Consider the following 17,710-nt stretch of genomic DNA (forward strand, 5'->3'; position numbering starts at 1 on the left):
GCTCTGAGGTTCTTCAGGCTCCACGTCGTTGAAGGACAAAGGGAGGACATATAAACATGCACACACACACACACACACACACACACACACACACACAGGCTAAACCATGGGTTAATAACCTCCTTCAATTTGTGTGTGTGTGTGTGTGTGTGTGTGTGTGTGTTGGGGGAGGAAGGTTAACGTTCCTATAAAAATGTAGACATTGTGAACACAATGAAGCTATACGGTATACACGAAGGAGATCTGTTGATGTCTCTGTTTGGATTTGTTGCACTTTTCCTGAAATCGCATCCAATCAAAAGCTCCTCCTGTTCCATGTTCCGTACGTCTTTGTTCATGTTATCAAAAATGTCACATTTGTACTATGACTCATTCATTTAAAAGAATAGATGCGATTTTAGCAACAAAAAATTTTTTTTTATTGCAGTCCAGAAGAAGAAAGAAAGCCAGATGCCTCGCTTTAGCTGTTTTAGCAGCTATTGTTAGGACGGCTATGACATCCCCACGCTGCCGGTGACAGCTCTGATTTCAGATCACTCACTCACTCACTCATCATCCATACCGCTTTATCCTGTATTCAGGGTCACGGAGGGACTGGAGCCTATCCCAGGGGACTTACGGAAGGAGAAAGGGTATACCCTGAACAGGGTGACAATCCATCGCAGGGCACACACACATACACACTCACACACCCATTCACACACTACGGGCAGTTTGGGAACGTCAATGAGCCTAAGCTGTATATCTTTGGACTGTGGGAGGAAACCGGAGTACCCGGAGGAAACCCACCAAGCACGGGGAGAATATGCAAACTCCATGCACACAGAGACGGGAATCGAGTCTGGCTGGGAATCGAACCCGGACCCTGGAGGTCTGATTTTAGATCCCATCTGAAAAACATTCAAACAGCCCTAAAAAGGTCAGATCTGTGTCACATTAGGGGGAAAAAAAATTGATATGGGTCACTCCAGGCTGGAAACATGAATGTAGCCAATGTCTGAACTAAAACTTTAGAAATAATAAATGATACAAAATCACGTTCCTAATGTATAGAAGTTTGGCATGAAAAAAAAAAAGAAAAAGAAAACAGGTTATGTGAAGTTCTTGGGAAAAAATTGTCATACCTGTCGGTCTTGTTTTAGTTCACATATAAACCTCATCTCTTTAGTTTTTACACCCCTGTGCAGCACAGCGAAATGACTAACGAATCTAAGCACCAATTAGCGAACTTACAGCTTTAAATCCTAAATGCTCTCTGGAGCATTCTCCAGCCACTCAGTTCAGCTCCTTCAGGTTCAGGAGGAAGTGTGCGGTATCTCAACAGCACTGGCAGCTATTCCAACCTAAACGAAGCTCGCCCACATCGAAATCAAAGCAGTTTCATGGCCACTTTAGGACTGAACTAGCAGCTGGTCAGACTTCTACATGCTGGAGCCTTGGCAAAGTGGTGAAGACTTCCTGATTCGCCAAAGAGTGCTGATTGTTCTTAAGGATCTTCAACATTCTTTGATTCCAGATGGTTCTGCGTTTATTTGGCATGCTTAATGTCAGCTGAAGATCGAAGAAACCATCTGTATGTCCAAAAACAGCACTATGTACGCTCAGAAAGTATTTTGGGAGATCTGTCTGCTTCATTCTATCTGACTCAATGCACTCATGACGTCCCACAATTCACAGCAAAAGATGAGTGGATAAACAGGGGAACTTCGTCTGTAAATAATACAGGAAATACATTCTGCTGTTTACAGAACACAGAGAGGATGGTATGTAATATGATATGATACAGCGTGCTTCTAAGTGTCCAAGTACACAGATGTTGACATGAACAATGCTTGATGCCTTATTTATTAAGTATACTTTTGTCCAGTATATAGTGTAATGGTATATAATTGATAATCAATATTAGGCAAGCGGTGTTAGTGTTACGGCTGATCGGTATATATCAAGTTATAAATATTTCATCGTACCAGCATTGTTTTCCAATGTAGAAAGAAATAGAAATCAGGAAAGAGAATTAGAACGCGTGTCCAAACTTTAGACAAGTACTGTATATACATTATACCAATCAACAAGAAAACTATGAACAACATTATTTATCAATTACTGTACATACCAGTTATGAACTGGTTAGGGGATCATGGACACCCAAGGCTACACCCCTACCCATGGAGACCGAAGGCCAGTCTGCCCAGTCCGATACCACAGAAAAGCCAACGCAGCACACCTTACAGGGGAAAAAAGGCAATGCTAGCCGAGATAAAAAAGCATCAAACACACAGTTCAACACAGCCTGGCAAGCAGCCATGAGCCCAAGACCACTGACCCAGCCCTCAATTCCCCTGATCCCAATTCGATCATGCACCCATTGAACCAACCAGACAAACAGGATTGCAGACCCACAGCACTTAAAGGATCCGCCGTGAACGTCATGGTGCCAGACAACACAGCACCTCTCGAGTGGCCCTGCAGAGCCACAAGCTGAGGAGGCAGAGCTAAAATAATTATCCTCGAAAGGAAAAAGACTCAACAGGAGACCCATCCTCATTTGGGTGATATCAGATGGATATAGCAGAGATTGATTTGCAACCATACTGTGTGCTACAAGGCGTAAAATTCCATGTAACAGGAAAGTTAATATGAAGTCCACTTTGGTCGTTGGAGGCTCGGAGCAAACTTTTCAATCTAATGTGTGAAATCCGGACTGTGAATTCTTACACTGTGCACAAATACTAATCCCCATCCCTGAAAGGAGACAACATTACCAGATCCCTGCTCCAAGTCGGTATACACAGATGACCGGAACCGTGTGTGTTACAGCAGGGAAACCACTCGAGTATGCTAGGCATGCTTTAACAGCACAGCGAGGCTGGAAGTGAGCTGGTCAAGTGCGAGCGCGAGCGGCGTCTGTGCCTTCTGCTGTTTAGTCACACTCGAGGCGTTTGTACAATTCGAAGCCTTCAAATCTCCTCACTGGAATGTGAGAAAACAGACAGGCATAGCAGAGAGAACACGTTTTATACTGTCTGGTACATAATACAATCATTTAAGGAAGATTTTCAGTATTTTGAAATATACAGAAAAAAAGCTGTTTTAAGTTTTTAAAAAAATGCAAGAGTAAAAATTCTCAGTGCAAAAAAAAAATTGGAGTAATTCTGATGATATGAATTGAATAAATGTTGCCTAATCATGCACAATCATGCCTGGAAATGTGAATAACTAATACCAGTAAACGTATTTACATTAATCTGGCAGATGCTTCGATCCAAATTGGCCACCAGCTTAGACAGGCCGGGTCTCTTTTTCCAGTCAATCATCAACTTTTACACTTTAAAGTTAACCAAACAGAGACCTCACTGAAATTATATTGTAGATTCTGTAGAATCAAGTCAAACCAGTTTATTATTTCTGTTTCCTGGAGATGGCAACCCTACATAAATACAGTATGATCTTCACTATGACTAAATGCTGCACCACTATGCTCTTGAGCCTTGGGTGGCCATAATCCTGTCACCAGTTTATTAGTAAGCTATATGATATATGTGATGATGAATGTTAGTCAGTTATTCAAAATTCTTTTAGGGTTTTTTTCTCTATAGTTCAATTCTGGTCTGGTACAGCTGAAAAGAAAAAAATGAACAGTCTGTGTCATTTTACTGTAATACATGTACTGTAGTTGTTTAACTGCTCCTTCCCCAATGATTTTGATTAGTGCATGTCAGCATTACCGTTAGTAGCAGCAGCACTAGTAGAATTTGAATGGCACTGATTGGCCTGCTGGGGAGTGAAAAGCTACTATACTGCATATCCAATAGTGATTCTAAATGATTAAGTGTGTTTGCCAAGCACAATATTAAAAAGGTACTAGTGTGGTGGAGGTGGGCATCTTCTGATGGATCTGTTTACCTCATTAGGCAGCAAAGTAGAGTGGAAGCAAGTCACATAGTATTAACCAGAAAGTGACAAGAAAAGACATAATTACCTGGATAAGTAATTTTGACCTGCGAGACAAACACAGCCCTAACAATTGGGAGGGTAAAACTGTGATTTATGAAACAACTAATCTTTCCAAAACTGTTCTAAAACCGACCTTAAACGTCTGTATAACGTTTTTTTTACCATGGACATTTTCACTTTCCATTCCCAAACACATATACTAACTAACTGCCTCATGCTGTGGGATCCATTTTATGCCAAGATGAAAAAAGAGTCTCAGGCTTTTCTGTTTCTGTCCTGTTCATTAAGTAGGGAAAGTTAGGAAATGCAAGGTGAGGCTTTCTTTGGCTTTCTCCAGTGTTACTGGCTCATTTGGGAACTGATGCAATAGCAGCACAACTGCCCTAATATAAGTTGAGATTGCATGATAAATGGACATATTCTACATGTTTAGTTATTTTTAAACAATACAATGTTCTCTTGCTCAGTGACCCAGTAAGTAACTCATAGAAACAATCGCTACTGTAATCAGTCATCAGCATAGCTATGGGATGCAAGCCTTATAAGAATATGTCTTTATTTCAATAAGGAAAAGATAAAAAGAAAGAAACAGAAAAGGACATGACATGGAGCCTTGTGGGACTCCATTGGTGATACTACGACACTCCGGTAAGGAAGCACTTTCCTTCTATTCTGAGAAACTATTTTCAATTTCAAAAAAATTGACAGAAGAGTCTTGAGACGGATTATTTACAAGGCTTTTAAGAGGTCAAGAAGGACTAATTCAGGTGATAATTTGGCAAATCTAGCAGCTTATAAAATGCAAGGATAACGGTCCTGTGGTGTGTGCCATTTTGACTAGAAGCCAGTCTGAATAAAATATTCTGGACAGATTTAAAATTTAGGAAGACGGAAGGAGGATGACACAGCTGATTAACAGTTGCTAATGTCCTGCTGTCTTGAAGGCAGATGTTTGGGGAGCATTCACGAGAAAATTGCTGAAGAAGAGGGACGTCTTGAGAGATAGTTACTGCATTGTGGATGTAATCTGGTAATGATACAGAAGTCAAACTGGGTAATGAGACAGAGAAAGACTGTTCTGAAATGACACAGGGGACACGGATTGCATAACAATAACAAGAATAACAAGAATAGGAAGCCGACAAAAAAGAAAGATGTGGAAATGACAAAAACTGTGGTGACGTTCAGAAGAAACTTTTAACTCAACTCTTATAGGGAAAGAAACTATGATATAAGAATGACAATCAAAGAGAGACCGAGATAACAGGAATAATCAAGCAGGGAAGAAGGACCATATCAAGGCAGTGACATTATTCAGTAGAAAATAATGATGACAAAAGAAAAAACAAAGGGAAATAAGAGCAAGAAAAAAAAAATCTTGCCTGGGAATGAGAGTGTGTGTGAGAATGAGAGTGGGCCTTGCTTGGCAGAGATGAAGATGTGATTAGAAGGACCGCGTGTTCCTGGCACCCTTTCACAAGCCTGTCCTCATCAACCAGGTGGCCTGCTGCTTGCCCACTCACTTTCCCACCCTCTTACCAGCCATGTGTGACTAACTGGACACGCAAGTTTGTCTTGAGAAATCCAGAAACAAAACAAGACTAACTAGATAACTGGCTAGTACGACTCATGAAGTTGGTGTCTCAAAAATCTTCTTTGATTCTTGGAGATGTCAAATGTTAAAGTAGCATGATGGTGTCATGAGTTAAGGTAATACGTTTCAATTCAATCTGATTCCTGCAGAACATTTCCTGGCGACGAAAATGTGTCCAGGAACAGAACGCTGGTCAGTTTCTGTTTTAGAAACTGGGGCTGACACATTTAAGAACTCATAGGAGAGTAGTCAGCCCAAAATTACCACGGGTCAACTATATACAGTATGATGACTTTCCTGTGCTAGAGATGGAGAGAAAGCCAGACCAAATATACAGTACTCGTCTTTTACCAAATAATCTTGTGTTTGACTTTGACTTTTAGTCATTTCCATACTGCTTAGTAGAGTCTGGGGATTTAGTTGCGTATCTTGAGGAGTTCACAAAAGTATTAATATATCGCCACACTGGCTCCAAAACTGATTTTTTTTTAAAAAGGTAGTAATATGTTGCAGTTCCTAGATAATCCTGCACGTGATGTGCGCTAAACTATTCACCCATTGTGTTTTGAATTTCCTTTAGAATTTTAACAAAATCTGAAAAAGTGATACTAACAGAATCTGATGAATCAATATGAATCTAATCAGCACCTGGGTAGAGTGATAATATCATATCGGGATACTCTACTGCTTAGGTCACAGGAGGCCTGTAGCCATCACAGTCATGCACTATGAGGAATCTGGAAAAAGCTTTCAATCTTTAAAGCATGGAAGGAAACACACAAAGCATGCCAACAAATCACAGACTGTAGCAAGATCTGAACCCCAACCCTGGAGGTGCGATGCAACAGTGCTAAGCACTAATCCAACATGCCAACACAATCTTTTGCTAATTTATTTGATCAAATGGTGCAATTACGGCACATTACTTGATAGACAACAACGGTGGCTTCTCGTCTGTCAGGCGGAATGCCCAGATAATGCAGGGCTCCATTATTGTGCGGAAAGGGAACCTCGGGTAAAAACTCATGTGTGGGACTGGTGATAAGCTATGGCACTCCCTAATGAGGAGGAAGAGAGCATTACCCACTGAGTCAAAAAGCAGAAATGGGAGGTACCTGAGTACATTTACTTTGTTATTGTCCTTAAGTACACATTTCTCTTTTACTCCATTCAAAAGTAGAGCAAACTATCCGGACTTTTACTTACCTATATTTCTGCATGGAGTCATGTTGCCTAACCACATTGGTGTGTAGTATTTAAAGTAGGAATTTGGTAACCTGATGACTATTATGCGTAACTGCGTGGCTTGCCTTGCTTTCGAGACATGCCTAATAAATCAAAAGTGAAGGTGGTTGCAGACCGCGAAAAAACATAAAGTATGTTCATTTCAGGAAGCGCAGAGTGAGAGAGATTTTCACTATGAAAAAGTAGAAAACGTTGGTACTTTAACCCAAGTAGACTTGGATTTGTGTACTTTGCACAGCACTGGTCAAAAGCGAGAATCTTGTTCTCCTGGACAATGAACTCAAGCCTTTCTAGTCAACCTTCCTAAGAAGTCCAAAACCCCTTCATTTTCATTTCATTAGCATATTCCATTTTATTAATAAAAGATAAAAGCAGTTAAAAAGTTTTTAGACTACTTAAAGAAGCCATGCTCATTTCAGTGACACAAATATCATTATTCGAAATAATGAAAAGCTCATATTGGAAATAAGAAACAGTACTAAATGTGTCAAAAGGATACAGTTGAGATTACATATCCAGCATGGCCATATTGTGAACAGAAGTCCAGCCTCAACTACAGGACAGTTTATTATAATCAAAGCACAATTGTTAGGAAGTGCAACTCTCTACCGAATGCAGGTAATTTTATCCACCTCAGCAGGATGGGTGAGTCATATTCACAGCAGTTGTTGGAAAGTGCAAGTCTCTACGGTATCCAGGTGAGATTATCTAGAGCAGCAAGAAGGTGAATCAGAAGTGCAGAAATAAAAAAAAATAAAAAAATAAGCAAGAACATCAGAAGCCAGAGCAATCAAGATCGATCAGGCTGATCCAGGGAGGAGGAGGAGACGTATTATAGTGTCACAGCAACCGACAGCTCGTCAAGCAGCAAGAGTGCACATAGAGCTTGACAGGACGTGAGAACAGGTGGCTAGATATGATAGGTGTGCGCTAGTCATTAAAAATGGTGTATACTGTGATCAGAGTGTAAGCGGGGACACCAACAGGTTTAGCTATGACAGCATAATTAAAGGAGAGCGCCAGAAGGTAACATAGGTATGAGGGCACCCTGGGACATGTGTGTCCTTTCACTTTACAGTCAACAAACCTGAGGGATGACATGAATAAGGGCACACAGTATCATCAGAACTCATGGTACCAGTTTACCAATTAATATTTTAGACCAATGAAAACCCCTAATCCAAAAGTTTTATGGAATCAGGGAAAAGTCCTCATTATTCTAGGTACTAATAAAGAACTTGCACCTTGTGATGAAGCGGAAGTAAAAGATCATAATAATTCAAAGTTCCCTCATGAAAAGCGGTTCTTCATGGATCATCAATAGTATTTTAGAATTAATATGAAAATTTTCTGAAAGCCAATGTACAGTAGTGTGGATAAAAATGAAGCAATATGGCCAACCTTATTATAACCTTTCTAACTGGAGCTTGTTTATGCACCTTTTGGAACATCCAGACTACAATGTAATGCACTGATGCAAAAAAAAAAGCAATAAATAAATAAATAAAATTAAAAAATGCAAATGAGGCATAACAGAGAAAAGGATTTTTTTTATTGAGACAAATAAAAGTATTTTTGAGTCAATAAAAAATAGTCACATTTTTAAATAAAATAGTTTTGCTTATTTAATTACAAAGTAAATTACCTAATAATAATAATAATAATAATAATAATAATGATTAATGAAGTGTCAGCAAGCTTCTGTATAACCATTGTATATAAGCACTGTCTTCTGTTATGACTGGTTAGAAGAATTCAGTCTTGTCTATGATTGGTTAGAAACCAAAAGCATTTCAACAGGACTTAAATCATTCATTACTGTTTTTATCCCAGTTTAACACAATATTTGTTGAATATTAAGTCTAATTTATGTATAATTAAGTGATTTATATATAAAAAAAATAATAATAATTATAATAATTACTAATCTAAACTGTGAGGTTAAATCCTGTTTTTTCTGTTATGATTGGTTACAAAAATTCTGTCCTATCTTCACACTGGTTAGAAACCTAAAAGACGACAGCTGGTCTTAAATCATGTTTTTAAAAGCAGCTTAGAAAAAAAACTAAATGAGTCATTCTTGGTTTTGCAAGACCCCATTTTTTTTTTCAATTCTCTTTGGAGGCTCAGATGAATGATAAGGCATTTACCACTTTAACCAGTACTTTTTTCAGTACATACTGTGCTATGACCTTAATCCTGACTGAAAGATTTAATGTCTGTGATTCATATGCACGTATGAGCTCAGCTGCACAACTACAACCTAGGCAATGGACAGAAAGTTTGAAACTGACGCATGGTTTATATATACAGCATTTGGCAGACACCGTTATTCAGAACATCTTACACTTTTTTTATCCCATTATACATCTGAGGGGCTTTCTCAAGGGCACAACAACAGCAACATGGGGCTGGGGTTTGAACCTGGGACCATCCGAACAGTAGTCCAGTGCTTAACCACTGAGTATACAGACTCTTGACCAATTACATCCATGCATGCAACATTCCATTTTAAAATTTGTCCTCTTTGTTTTTTTTTTGTTTTTTTTTATAAAACCCTTCACTATTCTGGATAGGCTTTCCAACAGATTGTCTGGCTGTGCCTCCAGTTTTCAAGTCTTCATGGAGCTGACCTTGTGCACAGCGGCTTCATCATGATGGATCAGGTTAGTTCCAGGGAAACTGTTATTCTACAGCATACAGTCTAAAGATTCACACTTTGAATAAGAGCATCTGGCAAATGCCTAAATATAAATCGGAACGCATGCTTCTAATCCACACGAGGTTGATGTATAAACCTGTATATGTCAGGGCCTGGGACCCTTATTGCACTTAGTGCATTAAAGTACATTACTCCATTCCATTAAATCCGATCTGCTATAGTTTCTTTTATAATTAGCGCTTTCGATGTAAGAGATCTAATATGCAGAAGTCGAAGCTTCAGTTTGAAGGTGCTGGCTGTGCTTTTGCTACGATCGAATTTCATGCTGATCAGATTACTAGAACAAACTTTGCACGCTTGTATGCTTGGGAAAACAGACACTGCTAAGCAGCTAGTGTCCAAAAAAAAAAAAAAGAGAGAGAAAGAGAGAGAGCTTCAGATCCAGGAGGATTAGCGTATTTATCCAACATTCTGTTCCTTGGACTCCAACAATCCCAGGTCATCCTGGCACTTGAAGCACAAGCACTCTCCTGCAGATCGGATTACAGAACCTTGTACTGATCTCGTCATCATCGTCACCCTGGGACTGGAGCCAGATTAATTATATTATTATCAGCACGGCTGGAGTTCTGACCAAAGCACTTGTAATCCGGCGCTCAGTGTAGAAAAACAATTTCATTAACGTGGTGTCACTGATTAAGCCCTGCGCTGGAGAAGACTAAACACAATTAGATATGATTAGCACGAGGGGTGGTTTGTTGAAGTTGAAGTTGAATTCTCACATCTGTTTGGTCAGGTGGTTTTGGAAATTATTGCATAGTTTATTCTACGTAACTCAATATTAGACCAAGGGCAGGTACGGATGAACGTGAAAAAGTCTCCACACACAACACGTAGCGATATACGTCCCTTAGTCAACTGTCGAGTCGGAGGCGTCTCCAAGGAGTAACACGTTCGAGACAGAAACAAGACTGAACGGGAATGGATAAAACCGAGGCCTTCGGGCGAGGATAAGACATGCATGACCTTCACTGTAAAGAAATCATTATCTCATAAAACCCAAATGAGGAAACCCTTTACCGCGTATAATTATTTCATCTCTGGGGCCGCGCAGCCTAAATAAGTCATGCTTTGTTGGCGGCGTGAGAGAAAGGTCCTTATCCTCGCCTGCAGTCGATAGTTCATCTAGCAAATCTCATTTCATGCAGATCTGGAAAGCAATCACTTCGTGCCGCAAATCTGCTCAACAACACAGAAACACGGGCATGAACAGGATGAGCGGAGGGCGAATTGTTCCCGCCTTGCATCGCACGCGACATTTAATAACACTCGGAGTCAAATGTAATGACACCCTCAAGTAGCTTCCGGCTTTCAGCTTTTCATCTCAGCAGAACTTTCTCCCACTCGTTATTTATTTCATTATTTCCGTCTTTGGCTCTCTCGATCCCGCCGTCACTCTCGCCCATCGAGGTGTTAAGCTGGCATGGTGTGAGAGCAAGGTGTGTAATGACTCACCGTGGCGAGCTCGTCGAACTTTCCGAAGAGCTCGTTCAGCAGCTTCACCAACTCCTGAGCCGTGCACTGCGACGCCAGACTGGTGAAGCCCACGATGTCGGCGAACAGGATGCTGCAGGGGCGACGAGAAAGGGGAAGAGAGGAAAGGAGTTTTAGCTTTCTCCAGCATCCATGCTTTATGCTTACTTTTCCCTGATTTCATAAAACTCTTATTAAATCTGCAGGAGTGATGGAGAATCTCCACCATGCAGATGGAAATAGGATTACCCAGCATTATTAGCCTGATTGGCCCTAGTTTGAGAAATTGGATGTCTTGTAGGCTGATTTATTTCATTTTTTTTATTGTACATCTAGCAATTTCAATAATGTTTCCTGAACACTAAACGCTATTTAAATGCTTTATTCGACCCCGGATGTATTATGTATACTGTATATATATATATATATATATATATATATATATATGTCACATCACTGGCTTTTAAATCTTGATGGATGCTAAAGTACCTTCATGCCTAACACACTTTGTTCCAGATCGTGATTTAAAAATCATCTAGTGTTTTTCTTTTCTTTATTTCATGTATAAATCTTAAAAAAAAAAAAAAAGGTGAATCAATTTATTTTCCTTTTTTTTATCTTTTTTATTCACCAAAGATGAAATGCATCACTATGGAAACAAGGCTACGTCTATAAATGATTTCAAATAATAAAATTATTATTATTAAATTTAAACTAAAATTATAAACACAGGAAATCACAAGAAACCATCCTAGAGTTTATTCTAACTTTACTATAATTTTTTTTAGCACGTGTATTTTTTTTTTCCAGTCACTGCTATTATTTAAGCACATGGTTTTCTGGTTCTTTAAAACATTAAAGTAAATAAATCAATAAATTAAGATGTTTTTCCTCTTGCTTATTCAAGGGGGTGTTCAAATCAAACTGGGATTTTTTCTTACAGCGGCCATTATGGAAATGTGCATCGTTTTGCCAAAACAGAACGCTTTTCATTAACAAACCAGGCGTTTTTTTTTAATTTTTTTTTATTTTATTAAAAGAAAGGGTCATTAAAGGAGTTCCTGGGAGGCCGACAGTCTGATCATGGCTCGGATGTGCATTACTGAGAAAATGTTTTACCTTCAAGGTATCCAAGCACTTTTGAAACTCTGGGATAAGTGATAACATTTGAACATCCAACAAGAACCAGGGTTCTTGGTAGAGCAAGAAGGTGTCCCACTCTTTTTGTGTAAAAAAAAAAAAAAAAAAGATAAATTATTGTAATTCCTAAACAGGTATTGCAATATTTTTATGTCGCTTGAGTTAAACCCATAAGTCTATCCTTCAGTCTCATTTTAGCTGCCTAATTTTACGGAGGCAGCAAAATGTTCCAATACTTATGGTCCCATAGCTCGAAAAAACCTGGCCCAGAAACACGGTCTTACAGAAAGTGGAAGACTGACGCCATCACTCTCGTTGTACGTCACAGGATGATGAGAGCCGCGGCGCGGCGCGTGTACCCCGAGTACCGTGTTTGCGCACGCTGTGACCGTGAAGCGGTAAAGGCGGTAGTGTTCAGATGTCGAGTGGTCCGTGTGTGGGCTGCTTGTTTGAGTGGTGTAACAGAACACTGCATCTTTCAAGGATGCGCTAAATGCCACTCTGTCATAACGCAGATGTCCCCGTGATTGGGAGCTATAAATTTAATTAGCTGTGAATATCTTAAGTGCCATCTGTGACAACGTGAAGGTAACTTTTCCTAAAGTCAACTAATCGTCGTTCACAGCTTTTGTAGCTCGGAAAGAAAAAAGGGTTTGAAGCCCAAGACCTGGTGGATGAAAGGCTCCAGTTATGGGGGGGAGGGGGGGGGACCCATAAGCGGTGTGTGTGTGTGTGTGTGTGTGTGTGCCAGCATTCTGCTACAGGAGCGTCCTGTCTGTCACGCCTCCATGCCTTATCGCTCACTAGCTCGTTTTCACCTTGATGTTGATTGAGCGTGGGTGAGAAAACGTACCTGTCGATCATACAAACAACCGTCCCATAATGCACCGCGGCCATGCAGCGCGAACAGAGATGTCTCTAGAGTGTTCCTCTCTATCGCTGCCAGTCATGACACTCCAGCCCTCAGGCGTGCCTTCGTTTACTGCACAAGACCTCGCCACGCTTTCATTCATCAATCTGTGTGAGTGTGTGTGTGTGTGTGTGTATGAGGATTTAGACACACGTGTGTGTGAGAGACAACAAGCTGGATGACAGCTTCCCAATTATGCTAATACAGAAGCTTAGCGCTAACCAGCACAGCGTGAGGGGAATAGGACAAGCGGCTCATCGAGGAGACAGCCTGATGGAAAATACACACACACACACACACACACACACACACACACACACACACTGGAAGGTCAAGGTTGCAATAAAGTACGCCCACAAAAGCCAATGCAAATCTATACGTGCATGCGTATATACGACCATACGTTATGTTTCAAAATTATTGGCACCCCTGGTTGCCACACTGCTGCAAATATGAGAGAAATCCGACCAGTGACCTCCAACAAACCTGTATCAATAACATACATACAAAATGTGTAGATATCAGATATAGATATTTCTATATAGTCAGTGGCCACTTTATTAGGAACCATATATTCAAACCAAGCAGAACCAGTTTCGTAAGTAAAGTAATAAAAATCTGTCTGTGCACCCGTGGTGAGCAGAAAAGCATCTCAGAACCTGTTGAAGATTGAGGTGATCAACCACAAGAGCAGAGGAGCACATCAGGTTCCACTTCTGACAGCCAAAAGCAAGAATCCGAGGCTACACTACCAAATTTAATACAAATCCTACAAAGCGTACACTCCTCTATCCTGGAAAGTGACCACGTGACCTCTGACACTGGAGACTCCTTCAATTCAAATGAACGCATTTCCTTCCTTTAGACAGCATGGAGCACACTCACCCTACATATCCAAGTGTAAGCTGTTACTATAGAAGCAATAGCGTTCATAAAATGAATCAACGCTTTTTAACCAATCAGATTAGAGAACTCAACAAAACCATATTATTCAAAAAACTACTATGAATTATTCAGTGACTGAGAAAGTGTTAAACTCCTGTCCTCTCTCTCTCTCTCTCTCTCTCTCTACAGTAATGGATCTTCCATGACGCCTGGCGAAAAATATCCCCCATGAAAACTGTGTACTGTATAATCTTATGTCATGAAACATTACATTATTCATTTAGGCAGCCGAGGCTCTTATCGTGGGAAATTACGACCTCGCTGGCATTTCAATTTGCAGCCTGTTTGTGTTCCGAGTCCATTTTTAGCCTATTTCCGGCATCTGATTTATTTTTAGTAAATTAACATTTTTTTTATGCTCCATTTCTACTTTTCAATTACTGTTGCCTTTGGCTTGTGAGCTAAGACAGATGGCTGTAATCACGACCTGAGCTCGTTTAAGGGGAGAAAACAAGTGATCAGTGTGTGTGCGCTAGCATGAGGTTAGCTGCTGATTATGCTAACCTTTTGATAGAGCTTAAGCTAATGCAGGTAACTGAGCCAAAAAAAACAACAGTTTTAACAAAACCTATGAATCATTAATATAATATAATATATAATATAATGTTCCAACAAATGTCAAACACGGACTTTTGATTGTTTTGAATAACAGAATACAGTTACAAAAAGTAAAACCTCTCTTTATTTCTCTATATAATCCTCTGCTACACTAACGCACTTATCCCAGAGTTTCACTAGTGCTTGGACACCATCAAGGTGGTTTTCTCGGTCCGCCGGAGTCATGATACGACTGCCTGCTTCAGGTCTGAAACGCTGGCCTCCCAGGAACCCATTCAAAGGGATGTCTGCAGTGGGCTCCGAGCCACCTTGGCCGGGATCGGCATTCACGCCTTCTTTAAAGCGTTTGCTTAACATTTCAAACTACATTTTTAAATCCGACAAAATGAGGCACACTTAAATATCTCAAAAAGCAACATGATTTAAATAAATTCAAAAACTGATGTGAAACAAAGTAATTGACATGTCTTAATCTGAAAGAGTTACAAAGTGACTCCAGCGATCCAAAGCGAGAGCCATGGTCCACAAATGGAGAAAACTAAGAACAGTTGTGAACCAAAATTACTCCAAGAGCACAAAGAGGACTTATCCAGGAGCTCATAAAAGAAACCAGACCAACATCAGGCCTTACTTGCCTCAATTAGGTTCAGTGTCCATGATTCAACAGTAAGAAAGAGAGACTGGGCCACTGGGGCATCCAAGGAGAATGCAACTGCTCACCAAAAAGAACAAGTAATCTCAAATTTGCCAAAAAATATATTGATTATCCCCAAGATTTTTGGCAAATATTCTATGGACTGATAAGACAAATCTTTTTGAAAGGTGTGCATCCCATTACATCTAGCACCTGGAATCCCCTGGAAGCTCCAAGCCCTCTCCTCTGTCTGTAATCTCAAGGTAAAAACAGAAAGTGTTTTGAGTCTGTAACTTTCAGAAACAATGAAAAGTTTATTTCTGACCGAATAAAGTTTCAGGACTGAAAACTTTCCATCATCAACAAGTTCTGTTCCCTACGTCTTTATTTCAGTAAATCTCATTCACTGGCTCAAGACAAGCCAAGCCAAGCCATCATCCCTCTTCATCCTCACACACCGGCTCTCCTCGCCCACCACAGGGCCTGAGGATAGAACAGGAAGAGCTGGAGATCAAGGGATCAGGGAGAAAAAGATTAAGGCAGCTGGTAAGGGGGCGCTTTTAGTGCTCGATGCCACTGGATGAGACTCCAGGCCTTCTGTTGCAAACCAATTTAAATTATAGACAAATTCATTTATGAATCTTGATTACATTTCTAGGTCATGAACGTCATTGGGTTAAGAAGGTTTCACTTTCTTCTGCCACTTTAAAAAAACTAACGTTCTTAACTTTCTCACTGCCATTGTTTGAATCTCTTTAGATGGGAAGAATGGAAGGACTTTTGGCATGTGCGGTTGGTATAAACTGAGGGTATGAAATGGAAATAAATGCAGCCTTGGCCACACACTGGAAATAATATTACAAGGAAAGTATAATTATAAGCGTGGCCGGTAATAACCGGGACTGAATTGAGTTTTAATTGCCGGAAAGTGCACTGAACTAAGGGAGTGACTGTTCATATGTATAAGTGTTAAGATCAGGTCATTTACATGTACTTATTTCTCGCAGAAGTATTCACCATCCTTGAACTTTTCAGCACTTTGTAGTAGAAATGAAATGGACTTCATTTATGTCATGAGTTTATTGTCATGAACAATTATTTCCATATAAACGTACAGTATAAGTTGGGATTGCATGTGATTTTATTCTAGTTGCTGGAAAAGTTAGTTCTGGTGGAACTGGCCGTTAAACGTTATGTAACTTCAGATAAGTCGACTTGTATGGAATTAACGAGTCAAATAATATCAGATCATAGCCCAGAATGTGTTAGAGATCATACCTAAAAATAACAACATGTTGAGAACACCAGGCAGCTTTAAAAATAAGTCCTGGAAGTTTCTGCAAAAAAATTTGGACATGAAAATATTCCAGACATTCTTACGGTCTGACTGAGTGCTACTTAATCCATTATGTAAATATTGAGGCCATCCATGAAATTTCAATGACCCGATGAACACACAAGCAACTGAGAGGACAACTGTAACTCTGAAAAAGTGAAGGAATACAAGGCTGAGTTCGGAGAGCCTCAGATACTCAAGACAACCATAATCTGGACACTTTGTCCATGTTTTGCCGTAACCCCAACCCTGCCTAATATTTTGTGAACACCCATTTCCACAGTGAAGCATGGTGGGGATATTATTGTGTTGCTGGGAGTCTTTCCATCAGTAAGAAACAGGAGACGGGGAGGAAAGGTCAGGGATGAGGGCATGATGGATGTAGCCAAATAAAGGGCAATTCTAGAGGAAAACTTGGTGCAGGCTTGAGATTGAATTCAAGTAATTGATCTTTCAACAGGATAATGACACTAAGCATAGGGCAGTGGTGGTTCAGGTGGTTGAGGATCTGTTCTGCTGATTGTTCGAGCCTAACCATAACCTAACCCTAACCCTAACCCTAACCCTTGCTCAACCACTGTTGGGTCCTTGAGCAAGACCCTTACCCCTATGCCCCTTACAACCCAGCCACTGCATGCAAGCCTGGTAAGAAAAGGGGAGGCTTGTGACAGTTGTTAGGGCATCCAGCATAAAACCTTTGCTAGATCTTGTGGATCAAATGATCCGAAGGTGCGCCCCCTAGGATAAAAGGGACAAATCCCAGGAAAACAAATGTTACCAAGCATGTACCCAAAGCTATGTTTGGATGGTTGCAAATGCAGATCTTGGATGCCTTAGAGAAGCTCAAACTCTTCTCGGATATCCAACATGCAGTCTTACACAGCTTGGATAAGAAAAGGCAGGGTGGTAAACTGACAGTTTCTGGTTGTAACACTTCCATGTTGGGAGCAAACTGAAGAACTCCCAAGACAAGGGACTTTCCTAGTCAAGGTAATTGGCTGTTTGTAGTATTTCATGCTTTGAATTTGACTGTGGTTGGGACATCTTGTTAAAAAAAAAAAAAAAAAAGCCCAAAGGAACCCTCAAGTTTCAGACCAAATTTCTCCACTTCTAATTAAATGGCCAATTTAAGTCAAAAGTCAACGGACATCAACAGATGTCTAAATTCCAGCAGCACACAGCATAAAGCAAAAGGTTTA

At 40.2% G+C, this 17,710-nt stretch overlaps 1 protein-coding gene across 1 annotated transcript in view; it reads right to left on the bottom strand.

The window, feature by feature from the left end:
- Positions 1-17,710, bottom strand: part of adcy1b (adenylate cyclase 1b) — a 56,906-nt gene that overhangs the window by 34,769 nt on the left and 4,427 nt on the right. The window contains exon 4 of the mRNA XM_053496040.1: positions 10,971-11,082. Within this exon, the coding sequence (XP_053352015.1) occupies positions 10,971-11,082 (112 nt within the window). The remainder of the gene's footprint in view (positions 1-10,970; positions 11,083-17,710) is intronic.

Source organism: Clarias gariepinus, chromosome 1, assembly GCF_024256425.1.
Source record: "Clarias gariepinus isolate MV-2021 ecotype Netherlands chromosome 1, CGAR_prim_01v2, whole genome shotgun sequence".
NCBI lineage: Eukaryota > Metazoa > Chordata > Actinopteri > Siluriformes > Clariidae > Clarias > Clarias gariepinus.